A 22550-nucleotide genomic window follows, 5' to 3' on the forward strand; every position below is an offset into this window, starting at 1 on the left:
CCCCCACCTTACAGAGTTTCTTGAAAATATGTCCACCAGGAGTGCTGAAGGAGAGACAGGACTCTCTTGCCCTCAGTCCTCCCCCTGACTTCCCACGAGCCCACATGAGGTATAGATTAAGAGACCAGCAAAGGCCTTCACTGCCTTAGAATTTCAGTATTGAATATTGCTGTAAAGAGTAGGCCAGAGGGTAGGGTGGCCACACTGGATTATGGGCAGATTTCCACTAGAGTGGTTTTGAGACAGGAAGGGGCCAGGGCACAGCCATTCAAGGAACAACACAATTAACAATTAGCAATTAACACCAGAATGGCGAAAGATTCAACCCCCACTCGGCCTTGAGTCTCAAGATGGTGGGAGATCTGACTTCCTTGAGCTTCATTATACGCTCACTGTAACATATTAGCATGGTGAATAACATGCCCACAGGCACCACGGCAGTCCCAAGGCTAGCCACAAAAGGTCAAAGAGTGGGAAATGGCCAACTTCCTGGGAATCCCAGCCCCTTCCCCAGGCTAGCTAGACTGGTCCTTCCACTTATTAGTATATGAAGCCACTGAGCCCATAAAAACTGGCAACAAGGCGCCTCACCACCTCTGCCCTCTCTCTCTCCCCTCTGTCTATGGAATGTGTACCTACTTTTACTCTAGTCTGAACACCCAACCCCCACACCTCGTGGCCTTTCTCTTGCCTTTCGATGTATCTCTCTAAATAAATCCACCTTTACTCAACTGTGGCTCACTCTTGAATTCTTTCCTGAGTGAAGCCAAGGACCCACACTTGGCGGGGCACGTCCCAGGGGCTCAGCTGAAGCCTGGGACACGGCCCTTCTCATGCCCCACATCCATTTTTCCTGCATCATATGAGCACTCTCAGGGGCTTTGATAAGTATGCACTGCCCAGTGGTTTGCTCAAGGGATTCAACATGTTCTACATTAACTTTGAAGGAATTACTTACAGGAGTGGCTACATAGGGAATTTGAGTCACCTTGGGCATTAAGGAGTCAAGTATACGAAACAATCTCAAACTTCAGTATAAGAATTTAAAGCTAAAAAGCGTCATAAGACTTCTGAACAACAAGGAACACCAAAGTATAAATAGATCCTATGACAACAGTGGTTTGGATCTTGTCTGAAGTCAAGATACCATTCAATGCTAGAAGGGAGAATTTATTGCATGGATCCTGTAAAAACGATAATGAACATTTTGAGGTGTGTGCACAGGATGGAGTGGTAGACTTTAGTCATTAAGGGCTTGCACTCAAAAGTAGAACTTTCTGGACCAAATCTCGCTTCCAACACTCACCACCTCTGTGAATCTGGGCAAATGGCACCTCCTAGAGCTTCTTTGTCTTCATCTGTAAGATGGAGGTCATGCTACGTGACTCACTGGGTTGCTGGGGGATCACATGCCCAACACAGGGTGGATGGGAAATGGTAGAGAGTGCATTATGTTAAATCACATGCAATCTCTAAAACAACCCTGGAAAACAATACTCGTCATTCTTATTTCACCAAAAAGGAAACTAATGCCCCTAAAATCTAAGGCGTTTATCCAAAGTCACTCAGTGAGGGGTCGTCTCATTTCAAAACTCACACTACACCACAGTTGTCTCTCCTATGTTGAAATCCACAAAGACAGCCCACGCTCCCCTCCTGCATCCATGGGCTCAGGCGAAGCCATAGTGTGAATTTCAGGCATAAGGACTACTCACAGAAGACTAGACGTGAGCAATAGGATATAGATTTATTATAAGATGAAAATGTGATCCTATCCTCCCAAAACATTATGTGATTTCGAGGCTTCCCCTTGGGTTCCTCTGGATAATAAATGCTGCAGAAATAATAAATGCTGCAGAAATATATAATGTGGATGAAGCCTGACAAAAACAAAGGCATCACTGGGGAACATAGCAAATGGAGTGATTTTGTCTGGCCTGCACTCTGTAAGGGTCTAATCTCCTGAGCAGGAACTCAGGCAGCCTGAAGGGAAGAGAAAAAAGTAGTTGGCACCAGCTGATACTAAAAACAGACCCAAGGCTCATTATAGATGGGTAGATAGATGGATGGATAGATAGATAGATAGATAGATAGACAGACAGACAGAGACATATTTAGCCCTTAAGACCCAGCATTCCCAACATGGTTAGGGAGTATTTTTTCTCTCTAGGCTGACCTTCATTTTCATCTGCTTTCCATGGAACTTGCCCCACGCCCCGTACCTTGCTGCAAAGGGCTCAGACAATGTCAAAAGTCTAGAGTGCACTGGACACCATCAACAGCTCCTACTCAAATGTCCTTGAAATGTTGACATCCTTTAGACCTCAGCCCCCTAAATTCCCTGCCCAGGAAGCAGGACAAAGTCTAACCTGTGTGTCCCTAGGTTTCTAACCCCATGTAAGTACCAAGTTGAACACATTAGCAGTTTTAACTTAGCAAAATGGCACATGTATTACTTTCTGCTATTTTTCTCCTGAGCACTAAAAGTATGTCAGAACTGCATTTCCCTGAGCACTTGTACCCACGCATCTGGGTGCAATATTTACTGCCTAACATTATGGGCTGCAACCCCAGAAAAGCAATACTTGTCATCCTTACTTTATCTGTCCCTAGTGCTTGGGTCTTAAAGCTTCAAGCGTCTGTCCTCTCCCTGGGTTGACTGGGTCTTCCTGGAACTTGAAATTTGGGAGGGACCTTAGAGAACATCCTGTATTCTTCTACAGAAAGGAAATCAAGGCTCTGAAAGTCACAAAGTCACACTGCTTCACAGTGAAAGAAATCACTGTCTTGGCTGAGTCCATTGTGCCCTATGTCTCCTGCCCTTTTCTTTTATAATCTTTTTTAAAGGATTTTAAAATCCACCTGCATTTTGCATCATGAGAGGGCTGTTTGGAGGCACGCTGGTACCTAAGGGCAATCATTAGGCTGGGAAGTCAGCATCCCTCTCAGAGACAGCTAAAAATAGGAGCCTGCCCAAGACCAGACTCAGCGAGGGAGACTGACACTAGGGGCTCACCTGATACCCCACCCAGGCTACTGGAAGGACGGTCACACTGGCCACCCAAGGGACAGAGGCTGGCTGATAAAACAGCTGTGCATGCTGAGGGCAACGCAGCTGCAGCTGAAGCTGCACGAGCAGCCCCCTGGGAAGAGCCTATTCTGTCTTCGCAGCCACCGGACAAGCGGGGCTACGTGGTGTGATTAGAAGGAATAGAAATAAAGCCCCAGAGGTGTTAAACCAGTTCATCAAAGGCAGACAGCCTAGTCTCGGTTTTCCCAAGAGAGGATCCCGGAAATAGTAGCTTCACAAGATGCTCCTTGAAAAAAAGAAATTTTAAGATTCTGGGATCAGGTAATTCTTCCGTTCTCCTTTGTCTAATCCACTCATTCTCTATTTAATATTGACTCGGTCTCAAAATGAGGAACACATTTTAGGGATCTGGTCTAACCTGGCAAAACTGAAACTAGCCTGTGGGTATTCAGACTGCAGGACCAAAAAACACACAGCTACCTCAAGCCAAAGGACTATTCCTTGAGGTTAACCATTCATGATGCTCTGTGAAAATGGCAAGAGAGAGAGAGTGCCAAAGCGTGTCGGTAAATAAGCTTTAGCATGTTTTATCCACCTAAAGCTTTTCTAAGGGACAGTGCTTGTATCATGTGGCCTGAGCCAGAGGCTACTGTCTTGAGAAAGTCTACAGAAGGGGGCTGGAAATTAAATAGGGCCACCTGGAGACACTGATCCCCCAAGGAAAGGAAGAATCAGAGAGAAAGAGAAAGGCATGGAAGAAAAGGTGGGACGTCAGTAAAACCCCTCCATGAGCCTTGGTAGGCCAGTCAGTGACCATCTCCCCATCGAAAGGAAACACAGCATACACAGTCCCATCTGAATAAAGCATCTCCACCGTCAAAACACACCTTCAACGCAGTCCGCAGAAGAAATGATCACTTTGGAAATTAATTTTTCCCCATAGACTTCATGTACCAAATTTCTCCCCTGGGTAATCATATAAGATCCAGCCAGGAATTTACCTTTTTTTTAATTATAAGTAGAGGGTGACGTCTCTATCCGTAAAATCCTGCTTCAATTAGTACGATTATCATTTGGGTCATTATTTTAAATGTTTGGAATTTCTACTTAAATAAGGTCACTTTCAATTTGGTAAACACTCCAAAGTCATCATCTTAATTCATGGCCGGTCACCCTGGGAATGCTGAGTAAGTAAACACAATCAAGCATTAGCTAACCAGCCACAAATCCACTTGAGTTTATTAATTTCTCTCTTGGCAGAGAAACAAGAAGAGCGAGCAAACCATCAAAGACATTCACGCATCATTCATTCAATAAATATTTATTGCCTACCAGGTGCCAGGCTCTCTGCTAAGCTAAATATAAATGTCATTACTTTATTAATATTCACAGCTATGTTATGTATGAATGTTTTAAAGAATGAAATCCTCTATTTTCTCCAAAATATAAATTCTAACTCCTGAGATGCTTCTTCTTTGTTCCTGCCAGTATGCCTTCCTCCATAGCGTGGGTGACACAACCTAACCCTTAAACTTCCAGACCTTCCATCTCTCCCTCCGAAGACCCCCGCCTCCCACCATCCCTCAAGTAGTTAATGAATATAAACTCATACTAGAAGCGCCAGTGAGGCATTCACTATTTTAAAAGTCCTAGAAAATACAAATGGTAAGATGGATCAGATCATTACACTCAGATTTTTTTTTAACACATTTAGGTTTTGTTTTAGGGGGAGTAGCTTATACTTGTTCAAAAGGTTACTAAATACCGGGACACGCATGGAGTCCAAGTGCAGGCAGGATTGTATGCAAACTGGGAACAATCCTAAGAGCAACACCTTATCAGGGAATTTCCTTTGCGTCATTTCAAAGGAGCACCCCCACCCCCAGCCACTTGCTTATCTTCTCCGGGCAACACCCCCCAAAAATGGCGCCTCTCCAAACGCAATACCCAAAGAGGAGAGTCACGATGAGAACTGACCTCCAACAGGTCACTCTGCATATCTGTGATAAAAGGGAGTCGGATTGGAGGCTTTCATAGTCCCTCTATGGCCTGAGGAACACAGAGGGTCCAGTCCAACCTAATCCACCACACCTCCTCGGGGAGCTGATACCACACACACACACACACACACACACACACACACACAGTGAAGCCATGCGCCCCCCCCCCCCCCCGCCCCATGCAGCAGACCCCGACTTCCCCAGGGACAGCCGGCTTACCGAGTTACACAAATCACCCCCACACCACCCAGAAGAAGACTCTGGACTCTCCCGCCCTCAGCCGGGCAGCCTCCGGAGGCTGCTGACATCACAAAGGTGTCAACTGGCAACCTCATTGTCATGTGGCTCTCCCCTGGCTCCCCTTCACTTGCAAACGCAGGGAAAGGGTGAGACCTTTGAAAGCCGCCAAGCGGGCAGACTTCCAGCAGCAGTCTGGGAGTGAGCAATCCGGCAGAGCCACCAGGCTGGGCGGCGGGGCATCGGGCCTCGCGTTTCAACTTCTGTGCGGTTCTCCTGTAATGGAAAATTGCTTTGCACAAAGCTAGGGTGTTACAGTTCTTTCCAGAGCCCCTCCCCCGCCCCACCCCACCCCTCGGCAGCCTTCTGATCAGAGGGACAGCGCCCGCAGGAAAGTGGAAGGAGGGTAGTCGCCGCTTCTTACTATGCCCCTTGCTTCAGGCCCTGGGCCCGGGTGGTTACTCTTTTCCTTTGGAATGGGACTGGCATCAGGGTTAAAGTGTCCAGTTGATTGTCAGTGTCAAACCCAAGAAGTGATCTGCACAGGGATGCAATTAACTGAATACCCCCCCGACATCCCCCTGAACACCCGGAGGCTGTACCTGAGTGATAACAGAATCCGTTTCTTGCCAGCGATGACTCTAGGACTCCTCAGTGACCTTGTTTACTTGGACTGTCAGAAAAACCTGATTCAGGAGGTGATGGATTATACCTTCATCGGGGTCTTCAAACTCATCTACCTCGATCTCAGCTTCAACAATCTATCCTTGATCTCCCCATACAGTTTCTCCGTGCTTAGCAACCTGGTGCAGCTGAATCTCTCCAACAACCCTCGTCTGTTATCACTTAACAAGTACACCTTTGCCAACACCAGCTCTTTGAGGTATCTGGACCTCAGAAATACCGGCTTGCAGACCTTGGACCACGCTGCCTTCCAAAACCTCGTATCACTCCAGACCCTGTATCTGAGTGGAAACCCCTGGAAGTGCAACTGCTCCTTCCTGGACTTCTCCATCTACTTGATAGTGTCCCATCTGAACCATCCAGGTGAGGGCTTGGTTGGGGGTGGGGAAGAGGATGCGATAGCGTAAGAGGAACTGGTGCCAGGAAAGGTGAAGTCAAAAGATGGTCAGGGTGGGAGAAAAATCTGGGTGAAGCTGATTGAAAGCTTTCTTATTGCTTTGCAGGATCCATCCTTGGGTTGACTGGAGAGGCAGTAAGGATCAGTAGGAAAGGTTCTAGAATAACCATCCAAAGAACTCAGTTCTGCTCCTACTCAGCACTTACTACTTGGCTGCCCTTAGGAAAGTCACAGTTTCTCTGAGCCTCAGTTTCCTGATCCACAAAGTGGAGACAATAATATTACCAAACAGAGTTGTCATGTCAACATAAAATGATATGCATGGGGAGGGAGGAGGGTATAGCTCAGTGGTAGAGCGCATGCTTAGCATGCACGAGGTCATGGGTTCCAACCCCAGTACCTCTGTTAAATAAAAATAAAAATAATAATAATAAATAAACCTAATTACTACCCCCAAAAGAAACAAAATAAATTAAAATAAATAAATTAAATAAATGATATGCATGGAAATGATAAAGTACTGTAGCTGCGATATAACAAAGTAGTACACGGACCCTGAATTCCATGGGTAAATTATTTTAATCTCTTTAATTCAGTGACTGAATTTTTCCCAGGTCTAAAAGTCAATTCAATCATAGCCAGTAGAAAATACAATAGTGTGATATATAAAAGGGAGCGTTCAACAAAGATGCAAAGAGAGGTACATGAGCCACCTGGACACTCATGAGAGAGGGAGGAGAGGAGAGGGCTTTTGATGTTCCCTTTGTCTTCAGATGCTAACCTCGCAGGGAGGGAGAACGGCATGAATGGGTGGAGAGTGGGCCGCCGGTGCCCACTGTGTCAAGCCGGGAGATGCCAATTTTACAGGCAGACTCTCAACTTTTACCTCGTAGGTTTCCAAGCCAGTTGCTGCCATTCTGTCCCCTGTCCCCACCCCTCTGCCGTGGTCCCCGGGTCACTCCGCTGCCTCATTCCCTCTTCTTTTCAGTGACTTTACTGTCCCGCCCTCGTCCTTCAACCCTGTCACTCCATCAATGTCACTGTCATCCAGGGAAGTCAGAGCTTCAGAGAAACATGAAATAACCCCTCACAGAGAGCCTGGGGCCTCTGAGATAATGAAACCCTACCAGAACCCCTTCTTCTTTGCCTCTCCTGGGTGTTTGTTTTGAAAATATTTTCATGCATCAGCTTCACAAATGTCCTGCTGAAGTTTCCACATGAGGTCCTGCCCATGTGGCAATGCTCTAGAAAGGTTCCTGACCAAAATGACAGGTGTTGGGAACTGGGGGAGAGGGAGCTGGGTGGTGACGGCAAGTAAAAACGTGCCCTCCTGGCTTTCCAATGGGCGTGTCTTAAAATGTCTTCCAGGCAGGGGCTGGGCTATGGTGCAGCAGGTGAGGCTCCTCGGATGCAGAACTGAAGGTGGCACTGAGAGTCAGTGTCTCCTTAAATTTTGCACCCTAGGCACCTGGCCATGCTGCCAGGTACTTGAGCTTGAGTTAGAATAAATCAAAAGGAACTAACTTTGTCAGACCATCTTCTCTTTTTTTTTTTTCATTGAAGTGTAGTTGATTTACAATGTTGTGTTAATTTTGGATGTATAGTAAAGTGATTAGGAGATAGATAGATACATAGATCAATAGATATTCTTTTTCAGATTTATTCTATTATATGTTATTACAGGATGTTGAATATAGCTCCCTGTGTTAAACAGTCCATCCTTGTTGTTTATCTAGTTTATCTATAGTAGTGTGTATCTGTTAATCCCAAACTCCTAATTTATCCCTCCCCACCCCCTTTCTCCTTTGTTAACCATAAGTTTATTTTCTATAAGACCATCCTATTTACAGTACTAATCATAAAAGAACACAGGAACAGTTTCTTGGGTAGCTTGACTCACCTCTCCAGAGATAATGTCTTCTACTTTTCTCAATGACTGGTGCTGTAGTGGTTTCTAGAAAGCTCCCTAAAAGAAGGTCAGTATTAATCATTCTCATGCATTAAATGTGGTACCCAAATAGGACTCTCCCCATCATTCTTCCTGTAACTAGCCCACGGAAGAGCATCATTTTCTCTTGCCCCCTCCCCACCATACACACATTTCCCTTGAGCAGAAACCACCAATTTGCCAGGAAGACTCCCTACCTAGCTGAAAAGGGTGCAGTGGCTTCTTCCCCAGTCCCTTAGCCTACCACTTCACCTCCCATCAAATCTCCCTTAATCAGAATTTTGCTTTATACAACTTTTATAAAGTTGTATCTTCTCAGAATTTTCAGGCGAATTACCTTGGACTCCTTGACTCCATTCAACCCAGGATCGAATAGCATTATAAACTGAGTCTGTTTCACTGGATGTTTTCAAAAACATCAGAAGTGGGTGTCTATCTTGTCAAGCCCATAAGCTCTTGAATGAAGAGCATGTCTTTTGAGGCAAAGTTTTCACCCACTGGCCAGTGGGACCACCTTTGCAGACACATGAATGCCCCCCTCCCCCACCTCCACCCTGGCAATTGCTAATCTGCCCGTCCCCCTCTGCTCGTCCCCCTCTGCTGTTTTGTGGCCTAGAGGAAACTTCTCAGGCCACTTGATGCAGAAATATGGTCTCATTGCTCCAGTTCACTATTATTATCTCTTAAAAACATCCCTGAGCCCAAGGCCAGGCTTAGAACAACCCATCTTTGTATAGAGCTTTGCAGCTACTGAATTTTCTTCATACATTCTGTCTCATTTTCTTTACTGGGTTTCACACCAACCCTTAAATTTTGTGCCTAGGACTGTGGAAGAGGCTAAGATGGGTATTTTTACCCCTACCCTATGGTTGAGAAGATAGACTGATCCACCCAAAATCACACAGCTACTAAATGGGGAGAAAATGGTTTGACGTTCTCTGATTTCAAATTCAGGTCTTTTTCCATGTGACTACCATCTCTTAAATCCTCAAGTTACATGATAACTATGATCCAATAAGTTACTTTGTTTATAAACATAAATTGTGTTATAAGCATATGGGCATAGCATCTAAATTTCAGCTTTACTTCCTATCTGGCTACACCTGGAACTCACACAAAATTATTTTCATTGGATAATAAGCCCAAGCCATCATAAACTCATTATAACATGCCTGCACTTCCCTTGCAAACCAATTGCACCCCAATCTATCCAAACTCTAAAAGAATAGACCTAATCTCAGTGTTCGCTCGCCTTTGCATCTTATTCAGTCTGGTTCTCCCTTCCCGTATATGCACAACCACAAACATACACATAAACACACATGCAAACACACATACATACTTACACATATACAAACACACAGCTATATCCCACATATATACCATACATATATACACACCTCCTCACATACACACTCACCCACATATTACATATGCATAATGTGCATGCACACATAAATGTGTAGCTACACACAGAAGACATATGAACTGACACACATATGCATAAAATTGAACACACACACAGTAAAATTCATTAGATACTTCTCTACCTTTTAGCCAGACCTCAACATAATGGATAATATTTGTTTCGCGTGATTCTTATGTGATGATTCAAGTCTCGTTAGGTCGAAATATCTTTGCTATTGACAAACACTCTAGTTGAACTTTCAACCTTAAGCCCATCTATTGGACCACATTTTCTATCAAAATGGTCATCTTTGGCATGTTCTAGAATGGAACCTACACATCTCTTTCTCATGCGTCCAAATTTCAGGGTATATGAAGAATTTGTATGAAATAAACCAAATAACCTTGTTGGTTATAAAGGAGAACCCAGCTCAAAGACGGGTTTCATTTTAGACCCAGGGAGATACTAAATCTTAGTACTGGGGGATTTGACCTGTGGTTCAGTATTGAGCTCAGGATGACAACAGAATTCCAGCATATAGATCCCTTGCAAAGTAAGGGACTTCCATGCTACCACTCAGCTCACCCATTCATCCATTTAAATATTTATTGAATGCTTATTATGTGCCAAACAAGTGCTCATGGAGGCAACCAGCCAAGAAGCCTGGGCTGTGTATGGAGACTCATATGACTGTGGAGCCTCTGCACCATGTGTGTCCCACGGTCCTGTCAGGCACAACAGAACTAACCCCACTGGACAGAGAGGGACAAGAGAGGTGAGCATGTGCCTGTGGGGATAGAGAAAGCACTTGGGAGAGTCTCAGCGGCAGGCAGCGAAGGACAGCCACCACGCGGGCAGGAAAGCCCAGTGTTTAGAGCTTAGGTTCTGGAGTGAAACAGATCTGGATTATAACCTTAGCCTTGCCATTAAGTATTTATAGGATATTAGATAAATTCTTAACCTCTCTGAACTTCAGTGTCCTCATCTTTCAAAAAGGTAAAACAATAGAACCAATCTGTCTAGGGCTGTCGTAAGGATGAAATGAGAACATTGATGAACTGCTAATGTGAACTGCCATTAGTGTTAAGCCTGGCACACCATAAGCCTTCATTAAACGGATGGCTGGCAGATGTAGGAAGGACACAGGGTACTAACAGAGCAGCCAACGTCAGTCGGGTGGTCTTGTCCCAGTCACTGGGACAAGTGGCGGACTTCAGGAGAGCTCAGCCGTATTAGAGGACATGCATCCTGTCTAGGAGACGTGACTGTAGGGATGCACGTGGGGATATAGACAGGAGATGGGAAGGTGGCGAGCAGGTCCCAGGATTTTAATCCCTGAGAAAATGGGACAGAGGGAGTCCTGGAGGGAGCTGGATATTAGATGAGTTATGAATACCGACGTTCAGACCCTGGGGAACAAAACCAGAAGTCCAAATCAAAGCTTAGTCTCAGCCTGGGCCATGAGACTAGGGGCTGGTTCTTCCTGAGTCACCTGAACCTGGAACTGAAGTTCTACCTTCCAGACAAGCCCCACCTGCAAGAAACAGGGGAGGATATGCAGACAGTTTTCAAGGGATGAGGGCAAGAAGGTCAGCTCGACTCTGGGGCAGACATGGCCTTGGGAGAAAGAAGTCACCTTCATGGTGTAATTTTGTGATCTGAACACTACCGAGCTGTACTTTTGCCCCAGTATCCCCCTATATGCTGCCTACCACTAGGCTAAAATTAGCCATTGGAGATTTACCTTTCTGGGTCCCAGAAAATGCCCCCATCTCGAAGAGGATCATGAAAAAATACATAAGTTCCTGGATGGAATAATGCAAGTGCCCCTAAGCTTTTATCAGCTTTCATATCAGAGGGAAGAGTGAATTCTTGAGAAATACAATTAGCTAAGATTAATTCTGCAACAGTGGGGAACCTTGAAGGAAGCCAAGGTCCGGGAAAGAAATGGAGAAGTCTTAAAATAAGACATGAGGGCAATAACATGTCCTTCCCTTATGTCACACTTTGGCTAAGTCCGCCCCTCCCCCCATAGAGGGGCTGCAGAGGAGGCCGAATGTTTTATTCCCCCTTTATTACCACAAGGCTGCAGCCAATAAGAATGTCAGAACTTCCCTACATGGACAAGAGATTTGATGCTATTATCAAAGGTCTTCATCAAAGGAAGCTCTCCAATGCTATACCCACCAGATGCACTGAACACTGCCCAGTCCTCAAACAGTTCATGTATTCACTTTCCAAACACAAAAACCACAGCCGAAACGGGGGTGGATTAAAATGTGCTGGTTGCCAGGATGCTCCGATCAATACAGAGTTAAAACAGATCCACAAATTCCATTTCCTTTTTGGCTAAGGTCAGCAAATAGAAGGACTCATTCCTGGCCGGAACTGTAATTTTCCAGTCATTAATGCTATTTGAAGGTGAGAGTGGAAATTGAGTTCTTCCCGGGATAGAGCTCCCTAGTGGGACAGGGTCGAATGCCTCTGAAGATGCTCTCAAAACCTCACGCAGCTCTAAGCCCCTGGACAGAAAAAACCTGGCCCCCTATCTCCCCTCCACCCTCAAAGTCCGGTCCAGCGCTATCCAAGAGAAGTTTCTGCAGCAGCAGAAATGGTCTAAATCTGTGCTGTGCGAAACAGTCCCCACTAGCCACACAGGGCTGTTGATCTCTTAAAATCAGGCTAGTGTAACTGAGGGACTAAAATGTTAATTTTATGTCATTTCAATTCATTTAAATAGCCACCTGTACGGGTTGTGGCCACCATATTGGTCAGGGAAGCCTTTTAACATAGGATGCTTCAGCTGGGACTTTGGAATCTAGCCTCCTCACTGGTAAGTGGATTTAGAGCGAAGCCCAGCATGAAGAGCCTCTGACATCCACGTCCAGTGTTTTCCCTCCTGCCATGATATTTCCTTACTGTCAAGCACATCATAGTCCATTCAACGCTGAAACATTTATTGTATGTTCACTACGTGCCCAACGTTGTATTATAATGCTGGGATGCTTTGTCGCAGGGAAAGAAGTCATAATTCCTGTCTTTAATAAGACAATCTAGGGATTCAATAGAGAGAAAATGCAGTTGAAAGCCAGGAAGCCCTGCCCTGATCCCAGCAATGCCAGGGTGTGGTTTGGGGCAAGTCACTTTCCTCTCTGAATCGCACTTTTCTCTGAAATAAGGGAAAGGGATTAGATACTCTATAAGACCCCTTTTAGCCAGCATCTAAATAGAAGATAAGGTGCACTTAAATGAGCTAAGAGGAGAGCAGGGGTCGGCAGATGAGTAAGTGCAGGACGGGTCAGTGCTGAGGTGCAGGGGCTCCTAGAGATGCGGGCTATGGTCACGTAATTAGGAAATGCAACCTCTAACTCCTGCCCTCTGCCACCTCCTGTCTTAAGCACCCTCTGCTGGACTAGAACAATGCTTTCACCCCCCTGCTCCCAGGACTCAGTGCCCTGAACTTTCCTCCCAGGCCTGGTCTGCTCCGCCTGCGGTTCTCGAACTCTGATGAGCATAAGAGGCCCAGGCTCCCCGTCCAGAGAGGATGACTCAGTGAGCTCCTGGTGCGTGTGCTCCTTAGGTCGCATTGAGAAGCGCTATGACAATGGTCTGGGTTCTAGAGCTGCAGCGGCTGCTCCAAATAGTGAATCAATTGCTTTGCACTGAGGTGTAAAGAGACCGATAATATTCTGATACGTCTCCCTCAAGGGGCATTTGCAGCCTGATCGGGAACAGCCAGAAACAGTGAGAACTCAGAAAGTGACGGCTACTAGCAGGGACACGGGGGTAGTCTCAGGACAGGGGGTCCCTCTCCACCAGCTCTTAAATTATGGTCCTTAAGCAGTCCTGCTTGAGCCCGACGAGGGGGACCCAAGAGGAGACTGGGCAGGAGTGCCGCCGAGGCAGGGGGACAAAGCCACTCGGGGACATCTGCAGGGAGCAGATGGACTGGGTCATGTGCTGTCTCAGGTCCAAGTCATTCTGAGGGCATTTTGAGCAGAGAACATCTTAGTTTCATTCTGAGGCTGTTTCATCATGTATTCAAGGGTTGTAATGGGATAATGGCCCCATTTCAGTCCACCAAGTACAAAGTCATCTACAACTGTGCCAAAACTTAGATTTCCAGAATGAATTCAGGTCCTCACACTCTTCCACTATTAATGCTGACCCATCTCCTCCATCAGAGAAATTGCAGTAAAGACCAGATGCCAAAAAAGGGAGCAGCTGGGCAGCAGACATTTCCAAGGCTGTCAACTGCTCTATTAACATGTCTCTCCAACCTTATCATGAACACTGTGGTCTTATGGCTCCCTCCTGCTGATAGCCAGAGGAGCAGCCTCATGAGGGCAGTGAGGGAGCTGAGAGGGGTGCATCTGGGTCAGTGATTCCCTAAACCATCCAGAAAATTCGAGGAGGGATGGGGATAGCAAAGATGTGTGGTTTGGGAAGGATCCTGGGTGATTCTCACACCTCTCACACCTCTCTAGGTCAGCCCAGTTGGAATCCCTGATAGTGGGTGATGCAAAGTTCCCTCAAGTTCAGAAATGCCAGACCTGCATGCATGACCCATCTGGTCATCCAACACCACTCGGACCTCTGGAAGGAGGCAGTGCAAGGCTGGCCAGAGCAGCCAACCCTGATTTCCTCATCTCTAGAGATGAAGAATTCCCCAACCTAAAAGTAAGCCAGCAAAGGGTGGAGGCAGATAGGAAGAGAAAGAGGAGTACAACAATGGGGGCCTTTGAATGATTTTCTAGAGGGCATTCAGGGTATCCTGAGAAGTTTTGGAAGGCAGGCAAGTTGGATACAGCACTAGGAGGCTCCTGTAGGCACACAGGCAACAGAGGATGGCAGCCGATAGCAGCAGTGCAGATGAAGAGGTCAGACAGGTCAGCAGGAACTGTTTAGAAGGTAGAAGCAACAGGACTTGGGGCTGAACTAGACCCTCTCATAGTTCCCTGTACACCCTTTGTGACTTCTGGCACAATTCTCAGTAATTAACACATTTGTATTAATTTAATGTTTGTCTTCGCTGATAGACAGGAAGGTCTTAATAAGAGCAAAGAGCAAGTCTGAATCTTCAGAAAGATTCGGACACAGAGAAAATGCTCAGTAAATACTGAGTGAATAAAAAATAAATGAAATGTGGAAAATAAAGGAAAGAAGAAAATTGAGTATAACTCCCAAGGTGTTGGCTTGGACAACTGCAGCTTTTCGCTCAGAGGAAGGGCGGTGAGGAGGTTAGGGAAGAAGCCAGGTCCTGTCTTGAACGTGTTTGAGTGAGAGGTCTTTGTGCACCAGTAGGCATTTGGATGTTCTGACCTGAAATTCAAAATAGAGGATAAAATATATGTTTGGATATCATCAGCTGACTGGCAATCAGCAAAACCAAACAAAGGATGAGATCAGCCAGGGAAAGAATTTAGCATGAAAAGGTACCAGGACAAGGACAGAAGCTTTGGGGAATGCCAACATATTAAAAGATCAAGAAGAACAGAGAACTGAATGGAGTAAGGGGATCAACAACGGAAATATGACCCAGGGCTTTCCAGACAGAGGAGAGAGCAAGTGCAAAGGCCCTGGGGTGGAATGAGCTCAACATAGTAGGTGGTGAGTATGGCTGAGACAGAGTGAAGCCAAGGTCAGAAATGAGATAAAAATATCAGTCAGAGGTCAGATCATACAGGACCTACAGACCATGAGAGGCTTTTGATTTTATTCTAAACATGACAGGAAGTCATGAAAGGGTTGTGAGCCAGAAAGTGACATGACCTACAAATTATATACATGGCTTCCCCAGAGAGATGTAGAGGGGCTGTGGGGAAAGCAGGGACACAAGTCAGGAGGCCATGAGAGTTCAGGCAAGAAAGGATGGGGGCTTGGCCCAGGGTAATGGTCCAGAAGATGAGAAGAGGTAAGAATGGGGATATATTTTGAGGGTAGGACTAACAGGATTGGCTTCTGGGTTGAATTACAGGATATGAGAAAGGAAGGAAAGAGGACTTCCAAGTTTCTGCCTGGGGGACTGGTGAATGGTGCTGCCCTTCCACTACAGAACTCTTCAAAATTGCCCCTTATCCATGAGGACAATTGTCCACTATCTGGATTTTTCTGAGAAGATGGGTAGTTATTCAGCAGGTCCAGCCCTCGCCCAAGCTGAAAGCAAAATAGAGTTTTCCATTAGCTTCCAAGAACTGCCTGGTACCATCCCCTAGGCTTGCCGTGCAGCTGGCTCCCTTTCCCCATTAAACTGCTCAAGGAAGCCAGTAGCAGGGGTTCCCCAGGGTAGGGCTTAAGTCATTGGCTTCTTTTCCAGAGGCTTTTACACTTTAAGCCTTATTTTATCAGTGGAATGAAAGGTTCTATCTCCTGCTGACAGAATTCCGGGTACTGACAAGCACATAAGACTGCAATAGGAGGAAAAGATCTTGCTCTAAATCTTGCCCATATATACAAAACCACTTATACAAAAGCCCAGTCCTTAGCCTAAAGCACAGGGATAATCAGGTCAAACTTGCTGGATTTCAAGGTCGTTCCTGTAATGTTCCAAGAATCTATGAGTCAGGTTTAACCTTTACCAAAATATGAACTATTATCCAAGGGGGGAAAATAATTGTATCAGGTAAGAACTGCACTGCCAAAGCCCAAATCACCCAAATCTTTAAGGTTTTTAAGATGCCAAGGATGCTTTAGACCAGGAGTCAGCACATGCTTTCTATAAGAAGCCAGATAGTAAATATTTCAGGCTTTGTGGATCTTTGTTGCAACTATTCACTGTGTCATTTGTAGCATGAACACAGCCATAGGAAATAACATAAATGAATGGGCATGGCTGTGTTCCAACAAAACTTTATTTACAAAAGCAGGCAGCAGGATGGATTTGGTCCATGGGTTGTAGTTTGCTGAACCCTTGCCTATGCCATCAAGGGAAGAAAGCTGGGTGACAAGGAAAAGGAACTCCAGGTAGGCAAAGGTAGAAGCCAAGGCCAGGACTAGAACTGCTCAGAGGACCACGCATGAGGGTCAGAGAAGCTGGCCTTGCTGGCCAGTTGGCTTTGGTGCCGTTGGGCTGTTACACGGTCCAATCTAGTTTCCCCTCTAGGGAGACTTCTCCTCTGGGCCACCTATGATACAGCAGAATATAATAGTGATCCCTTCAAATTCTAATCAGGAACCAGTCCTAAATAAGAAAGACCAAAAACAAGAGCGTTTAAGAACTGCTATATGAGATCAGATTAGTAACTCACGCATCCCCTCCTGTATGCATTCAACAGACATATATTGAGCCTCCACTGTGTGTGAGGCACCAGGGGTACAAAGGTGGACAAACAGGGTCTCTGCTCTCGAACAATTCTCAAACAGGAACTGGGGGGTGGTAATAACTACCTCTGACACCGTGCCTGAAGGACTTGCATCCTCACGGCCATCCCATCTACACTTACACTCACTTCCTTCTCTGCAGTCTCAGAGGGCAGAAGAGGTGCCCTTTCCCAGCTCAAGGCTTACCCCTCCATTTGGTCCTGGAGACCATCTACTCCTGCCCCCTCCAGGACTTCACACCCCTTCGCTCGCTGAGTCCTCCCCAAACTCTCACTAGGTAAGCAGGGAGCGGTATTAAGCCTGGTATAGAGTAGTCCAAGGTGGCCCAAGGCCAGCTGGCCCATCGATGGTCTTCTATTTCCCCAGGTTCCCTCTCCTCCCACTGATAATTACATTGACCTCAAAGGATTAATAACAAATAATATTTAATTCCTTCAACACATTTTGAGCTCTAGTATGTATTAAGCACTATTCTAGATGTTGGGGACACAAGAGTGAACACTGGACTCAAGCAGGTTTTCTGAAGGGAAGGCATCCTGGGTTCCTGCACTAACAGGTGTTGTTCTGGGCCCCAGAAACTCTTGCTTCTCCATGCATTTGATTTTGGCAGACGGTTTTTCCACCTAGGAGCAACATGTCACATGTGGAACTAAATATGGGGGTAGTTTATTTTTCCTTAGGAACTATTTGTGGGAAGAATTTAAACATTAATGATACCTGTAATTGTACCTGGGCACTTTAACTGGGGCAGGTGCCCTGCACCCTTGAAGTAGAGCTGAGGAAGGGATAATATGGGGCTTAGTCACCTGATTGTAATGTGAATGAAAGTCTTGGGATTGTGCAGTACACAGCATATACAACAGTACCTGGTAGCCTTTTGTCAGGAGCAAGGAGATCAAGAAAGCCAAAGAGGGAATAATTGATGAACAAGTTATTAATTCTGTAGCATGAGAAGAATTAAAACTACTTAGTGGGGTGGTCAAATTGGAGTTTAATTTTGTAAAGCACCTTATACAGTGCCTAGCACATATCAGACACTCCAGGATAAGCAGATGAGGCTATAAATTCTAAAATCATCATACCAGATTAGGAAAAGAATGTATGACGAACAAGCTAAAGAAAAAGAAATGAGGGGGAAGGGCTCAAGTGGAAGAGCGCATGCTTAGCATGTATGAGGTCCTGGGTTCAATCCCCAGTACCTCCATTAAAAAAATTAAAATAAAAAAAACAAAAAAGACCTAAAATTCTAAAATAAATAAAAATTAAAAGTGGGACAAATGGAAAACAAACAGTTGATCCAAAGTCTAACATTAAATGTTAATGGACTGATTAAAATACAAAGTTTGCTAGATTGGATGAAGAACAAAACCCAGTTACATCCTGCTTACAAAAATGTACATTAAATATAAGAACATAGAAAACTTAAGGGTAAAAGAATGGGAAAAAATACACAATGCAAACACTAACTAAAAGAAATTTGGTGCAGCCATACTAATGTCATCAAGCAAAGTAGTCTTTAAGGCAAGGGCATTACTAGAGATAATGAGCAATATTGATCAATGAGGAAAGGCTCAATCTACCAGGAAGAAGTAACAGTTATAACTTTGTATGCATCTAATAACATAGCTTCAAAATCTGTAAAGCAAAACTTAACAGAACTATGCGGAGAGGTAGACAAGTACACAATCATAACTGGTGACTTTAACATACTTCCCCAGTAGCTAATAGACAAGAAATAGGCTAATAGTGACTGAGACAATAGTTTTGAAAAAATCAATAAAATCAACAAAAAATCAAAAAAGATAAAAAGTCAATAAAGATATAAATAGTCAATAGAGACAAAGATCTGTATAAAACCACTCCCTAATTGACATACACAGAACAATGTACTCAAAGACAGAACACATTTTTTTCAGTGCACATGCAAGAATTCCTAAAATTGACTTTATGCTCAGCCATAAAGCAAATTCTCAATAAATTTCAAAGGATTGAAATCACAAAGAGTATGTCTCTGACCACAGTAGAATTGAACTAGAATTACTAGAAAACCCCCAAATATTTAAAAATTAATTCAGTCAATGAACGATAGCTCTTATTAACAAGAACAATAATAATCAGACATGGATTATGCCTTCAAGAGCTAAAAGTCTGTCTAGTAGGAGAGAAAAGATGCACCCCTTTCTGGCAAATAACCACCAAGCAAGGTAGAATGTGATAGATGCAGTGAGAATGATCCTAGGAGGTGCTGTAGGTGAGCTGGGAGTGGGGAAACTCACGTGTCCTCTGAGCTATGAGGACGAGGTGGCTGGGGAAGGAGTCCTGGGAAGAGAATCGTTTACACTAGACCTTGAAGGACAGGAAGGACTTGATCACCCAAAAGCTGGAGAAAGGGATATTTGCAAAAAAGAGCATCGATGTAACAAAGCCAGCTAAAGATCAGGGGGAAGTGTCCTAGAGGAATAACAGGTAGTTTAATTTGAGTGGAACGAAGGGTGGGTGACTGTGAGCACTGAGAAATAAGGTGGGAAAGGTGGGAGGAGGCGGATGCTGAGGGCCCTGAGTACCAGGCCAGGTGCTCAGGGGAGTCAGAAGAGGGTTCTGAGCCAGAGCGTGCCTGGGAAGAGCCCAGCTCGCCAAAGGGAATTCTGGCAGGAGTGTGTGGAAATGGTCCGCAGCTGGGAAACTGGGAACGGGTGGAGACAGACCTGTGAGGAGGCGAGGAGAGCTCCCACCTTGGCGGTGACAGGCAGTGAAGGGGGGAGAGAGAATGCAGCGGTAGAAAAACCCTCCCCAAGGAGACACCCACATCTCTCACTTAAAAGCAGCCTAACAATGCTTTAAAATCACTGCCTAATTGCTCCTTTCAAGGTAATGCTCCAAAATGGGGAAATAGGTGTTTAATGTTTAGTCTCATCTCTGCCACCCAAGCCCCAATTTGAAAGCCTAATTTTTTCTTAAAAATAGAATAAGAAAACCACATCCCCCACCAGGCACCCCTTGGCACACTCCAGATTCTCAAAATTCCACGTTTTCTTTTCTCAAACACAGCTTTCTTTGTATAGTCCCGCGTGGACTCCAGGCAGCTTGGGCAGATGACCTGAGCCCTGTCTTGCTAGAATTCCTGAAGACTGCAGGAGCCTCCCCTGCTTCTCACCAGTCCCACTCTTGGGCCTCCTGGGCAAAACCCCAGAGGTCCTCGAACCCCGGCAGACTAGAGAGAGGCCTTGAGGTGTAATTGTGGTCCTGCCCCTTGACAGCAACCTGAGGTGAAGGCCCAGGGCCCCATCCCTTTCCGGAGACTTGAGAGCCCTCCCGTGGACCAGGGTCACCCTGCGGGCTGCTGCCCCACACTTATTCTCAAGAGAGGCTGCTTCCTCTCCTTTCTCTGTAATCTTTGCAAACAGTGGATGTGGCAGCCCCCAGGCTGGCTTCCCTTCTCATGTCTACACCCTCCTCCAAAGACAGAGTCCTCAACAGCATCACAGACTTCAGACCATCTTCCTCAGAGTAATATACGACTTCACTGTAGGTACACTGACACAGAGTCGGGGTGCAGGGAATAGCGTCCAGCTTGGAGAGGACTTAGCGCTCAGCCTGGACAGCTCTCTCCAGCCTCCAAACCCAGCTGCCCCGTTCCCCATCAGCTCACTTCTGCAGTCCTTACCCCCAGTCCTCCTGCTTCGGGCTCCAGTCCAAACCTGATCTCCCTCTCTTCCTTGGTCACCGAGGACATCACTGCTTTCACATACCCTGGGGTTCCTACCCTGAAGTCTAGCAGAAGCTTCTCGCTGCACTAACTCCCTTCTGTGTCTCCCACTTCTGCAAAACAAGCCCAGATACCTCGGTCTGGGTTTTCTCTGTCTCCTGTCCCCCGCCTAGACCCTGCATGTTATCCAGAATCTGCTGAGACACAGATTCCGGTTCAGGAGGCCTTGGGTGGTGCCTGAGATTCTATATTTTTAAAGGGGTCCAAGTGATGCCAATGCTTCCCATCCACAGACCACACGTTGAGTAGCGAGGGTCCAGACGGCCTCTCCAGGTCGCCATTGGCCTCCGGATCCTGGGAGTTCTGCTGTTTCAGCACTCTGCCTGCTGTGTGTTTCCTCACAGATGACCAAAACGCTACGTGCGTGGAGCCCACAGAGCTGGCAGGGTGGCCCATCGCGCAGGTGGGGAACCCGCTCCGGTACATGTGCATCACGCACCTGGACCAGCAAGACTACGTCTTCGTGCTGCTCATCGGCTTCTGCATCTTCGCGGCGGGCACCGTGGCCGCCTGGCTGACGGGCGTGTGCGCTGTGCTCTACCAGAACGCCCACCGCAGGTCGAGCGAGGACGAGGGCGAGGACGAGTACGGGCAGAGGGTGGAAGTCAGCAGGAGGATTTTCCAAAGAGGGATGGAATCGGGCCACGACGGGTTCCCTCAGCTGATTTAGTGGCCAGGGGTTGCTGTCTGATAGAGCTTTCCCAGGGTCCCTGTCTTCTGTCTCGCCCTCCGCTTCCCACTCCTCGGAGCTGCCTTACAGACGGAAGCCTACTAGTAAAATGAATAAAATGTTTTGTGGCCATTTCGCAGGTTGATCCTTTCCAGTTCAACCAGCCCAAGGACGATGCCTTGAGCTCAGAAGTATGGCATAGAACAAAGCCTAGAGAAGCTGTTGGGTGCTTCTAAGTGCTGAGGAAGGCCACCCCAAAAGCAGGACAACTTGGGTTTGATGAGGACCAACTGTACCCCTAAAATAAGTGCTGGAGGGAGGGACAAGAGAAATACATGATGTGAGATCTGTCCTCAAAGAGCAACAATTCAGGGAGGGGTTGAGGATGGGAGTCAAGGTTAAGATGATCAAATGGAGAAAAACACAAGACACAATGACCAGAGCAGACATGAATGGTCTGTGTCTACGAGCTAGCTTCACACTTCACCTCACCATGATCACAGCAATCCTCGTTTATAGTGACACGAGTTTACAGGGAAAACATTGAGGCCTGGACAGGTTAAACAACTGACTGAGGTCACCCAAATGGTCAGTAGCCCAGCCTCCCAATGTCCGCATTTTTCCCTTTAAACGAAGCTGGCTTTCCAAGAAATGTGTAGCCACTTAACCAAATGTCAGCCTTGGACAAAATGAAGGAGGGGGGCACACAGAGGCGGTCACAGTTCACTGAGACCTGACCAAGTGCCCAGCATCTTACCAAGCTTCACACACATCTTCTTCCAAGGGTTAACCCTCACAACAATCAGGTCAGGTGGTCATCGTTACCTCATTTCTCTGACGCTCAGAGAGGCTAAGTAACCAGCTCAAGATCACACAGATGATGAGAAGCAGAACAAGCACTGAGCCCCAGGCTGCCTGACCCCAAAGCCCATGCTCTGTGCACCTTGACCTCCTTTCTCAGATGAAGCTCTAAGCAGAATAGCCACGTATACACTCACGTGGTCCTGCTCTCTGGGCTGCTTAGAAGAAGGGAAAAAGAGCAGAAGGCAGGGGTGGCTAAGCCCAAAGACCCATTCCAGGTTTTCCCTT

At 46.2% G+C, this 22550-nt stretch overlaps 1 protein-coding gene and 1 long non-coding RNA gene across 2 annotated transcripts in view; one reads left to right on the forward strand and one right to left on the reverse strand.

The window, feature by feature from the left end:
* Window positions 1-5415, reverse strand: part of LOC141574376 (uncharacterized) — a 31905-nt gene extending 26490 nt beyond the window's left edge. Inside the window, exon 1 of the long non-coding RNA XR_012501370.1 lies at window positions 5251-5415. This is a non-coding gene — a long non-coding RNA (uncharacterized LOC141574376). The remainder of the gene's footprint in view (window positions 1-5250) is intronic.
* Window positions 5416-5693: 278 nt separating this feature from the next.
* On the forward strand, window positions 5694-21517 carry LRRC52 (leucine rich repeat containing 52). The gene is made up of 2 exons (XM_010953795.3): window positions 5694-6315; window positions 21136-21517. The coding sequence occupies exons 1-2, from the start codon at window positions 5694-5696 to the stop codon at window positions 21459-21461; spliced, it is 948 nt and encodes a 315-aa protein (XP_010952097.1). The 3' UTR covers window positions 21462-21517.
* Window positions 21518-22550: the final 1033 nt, after the last annotated feature.

The sequence above is a fragment of the Camelus bactrianus genome, chromosome 21, assembly GCF_048773025.1.
Source record: "Camelus bactrianus isolate YW-2024 breed Bactrian camel chromosome 21, ASM4877302v1, whole genome shotgun sequence".
In the NCBI taxonomy this organism is placed as follows: domain Eukaryota; kingdom Metazoa; phylum Chordata; class Mammalia; order Artiodactyla; family Camelidae; genus Camelus; species Camelus bactrianus.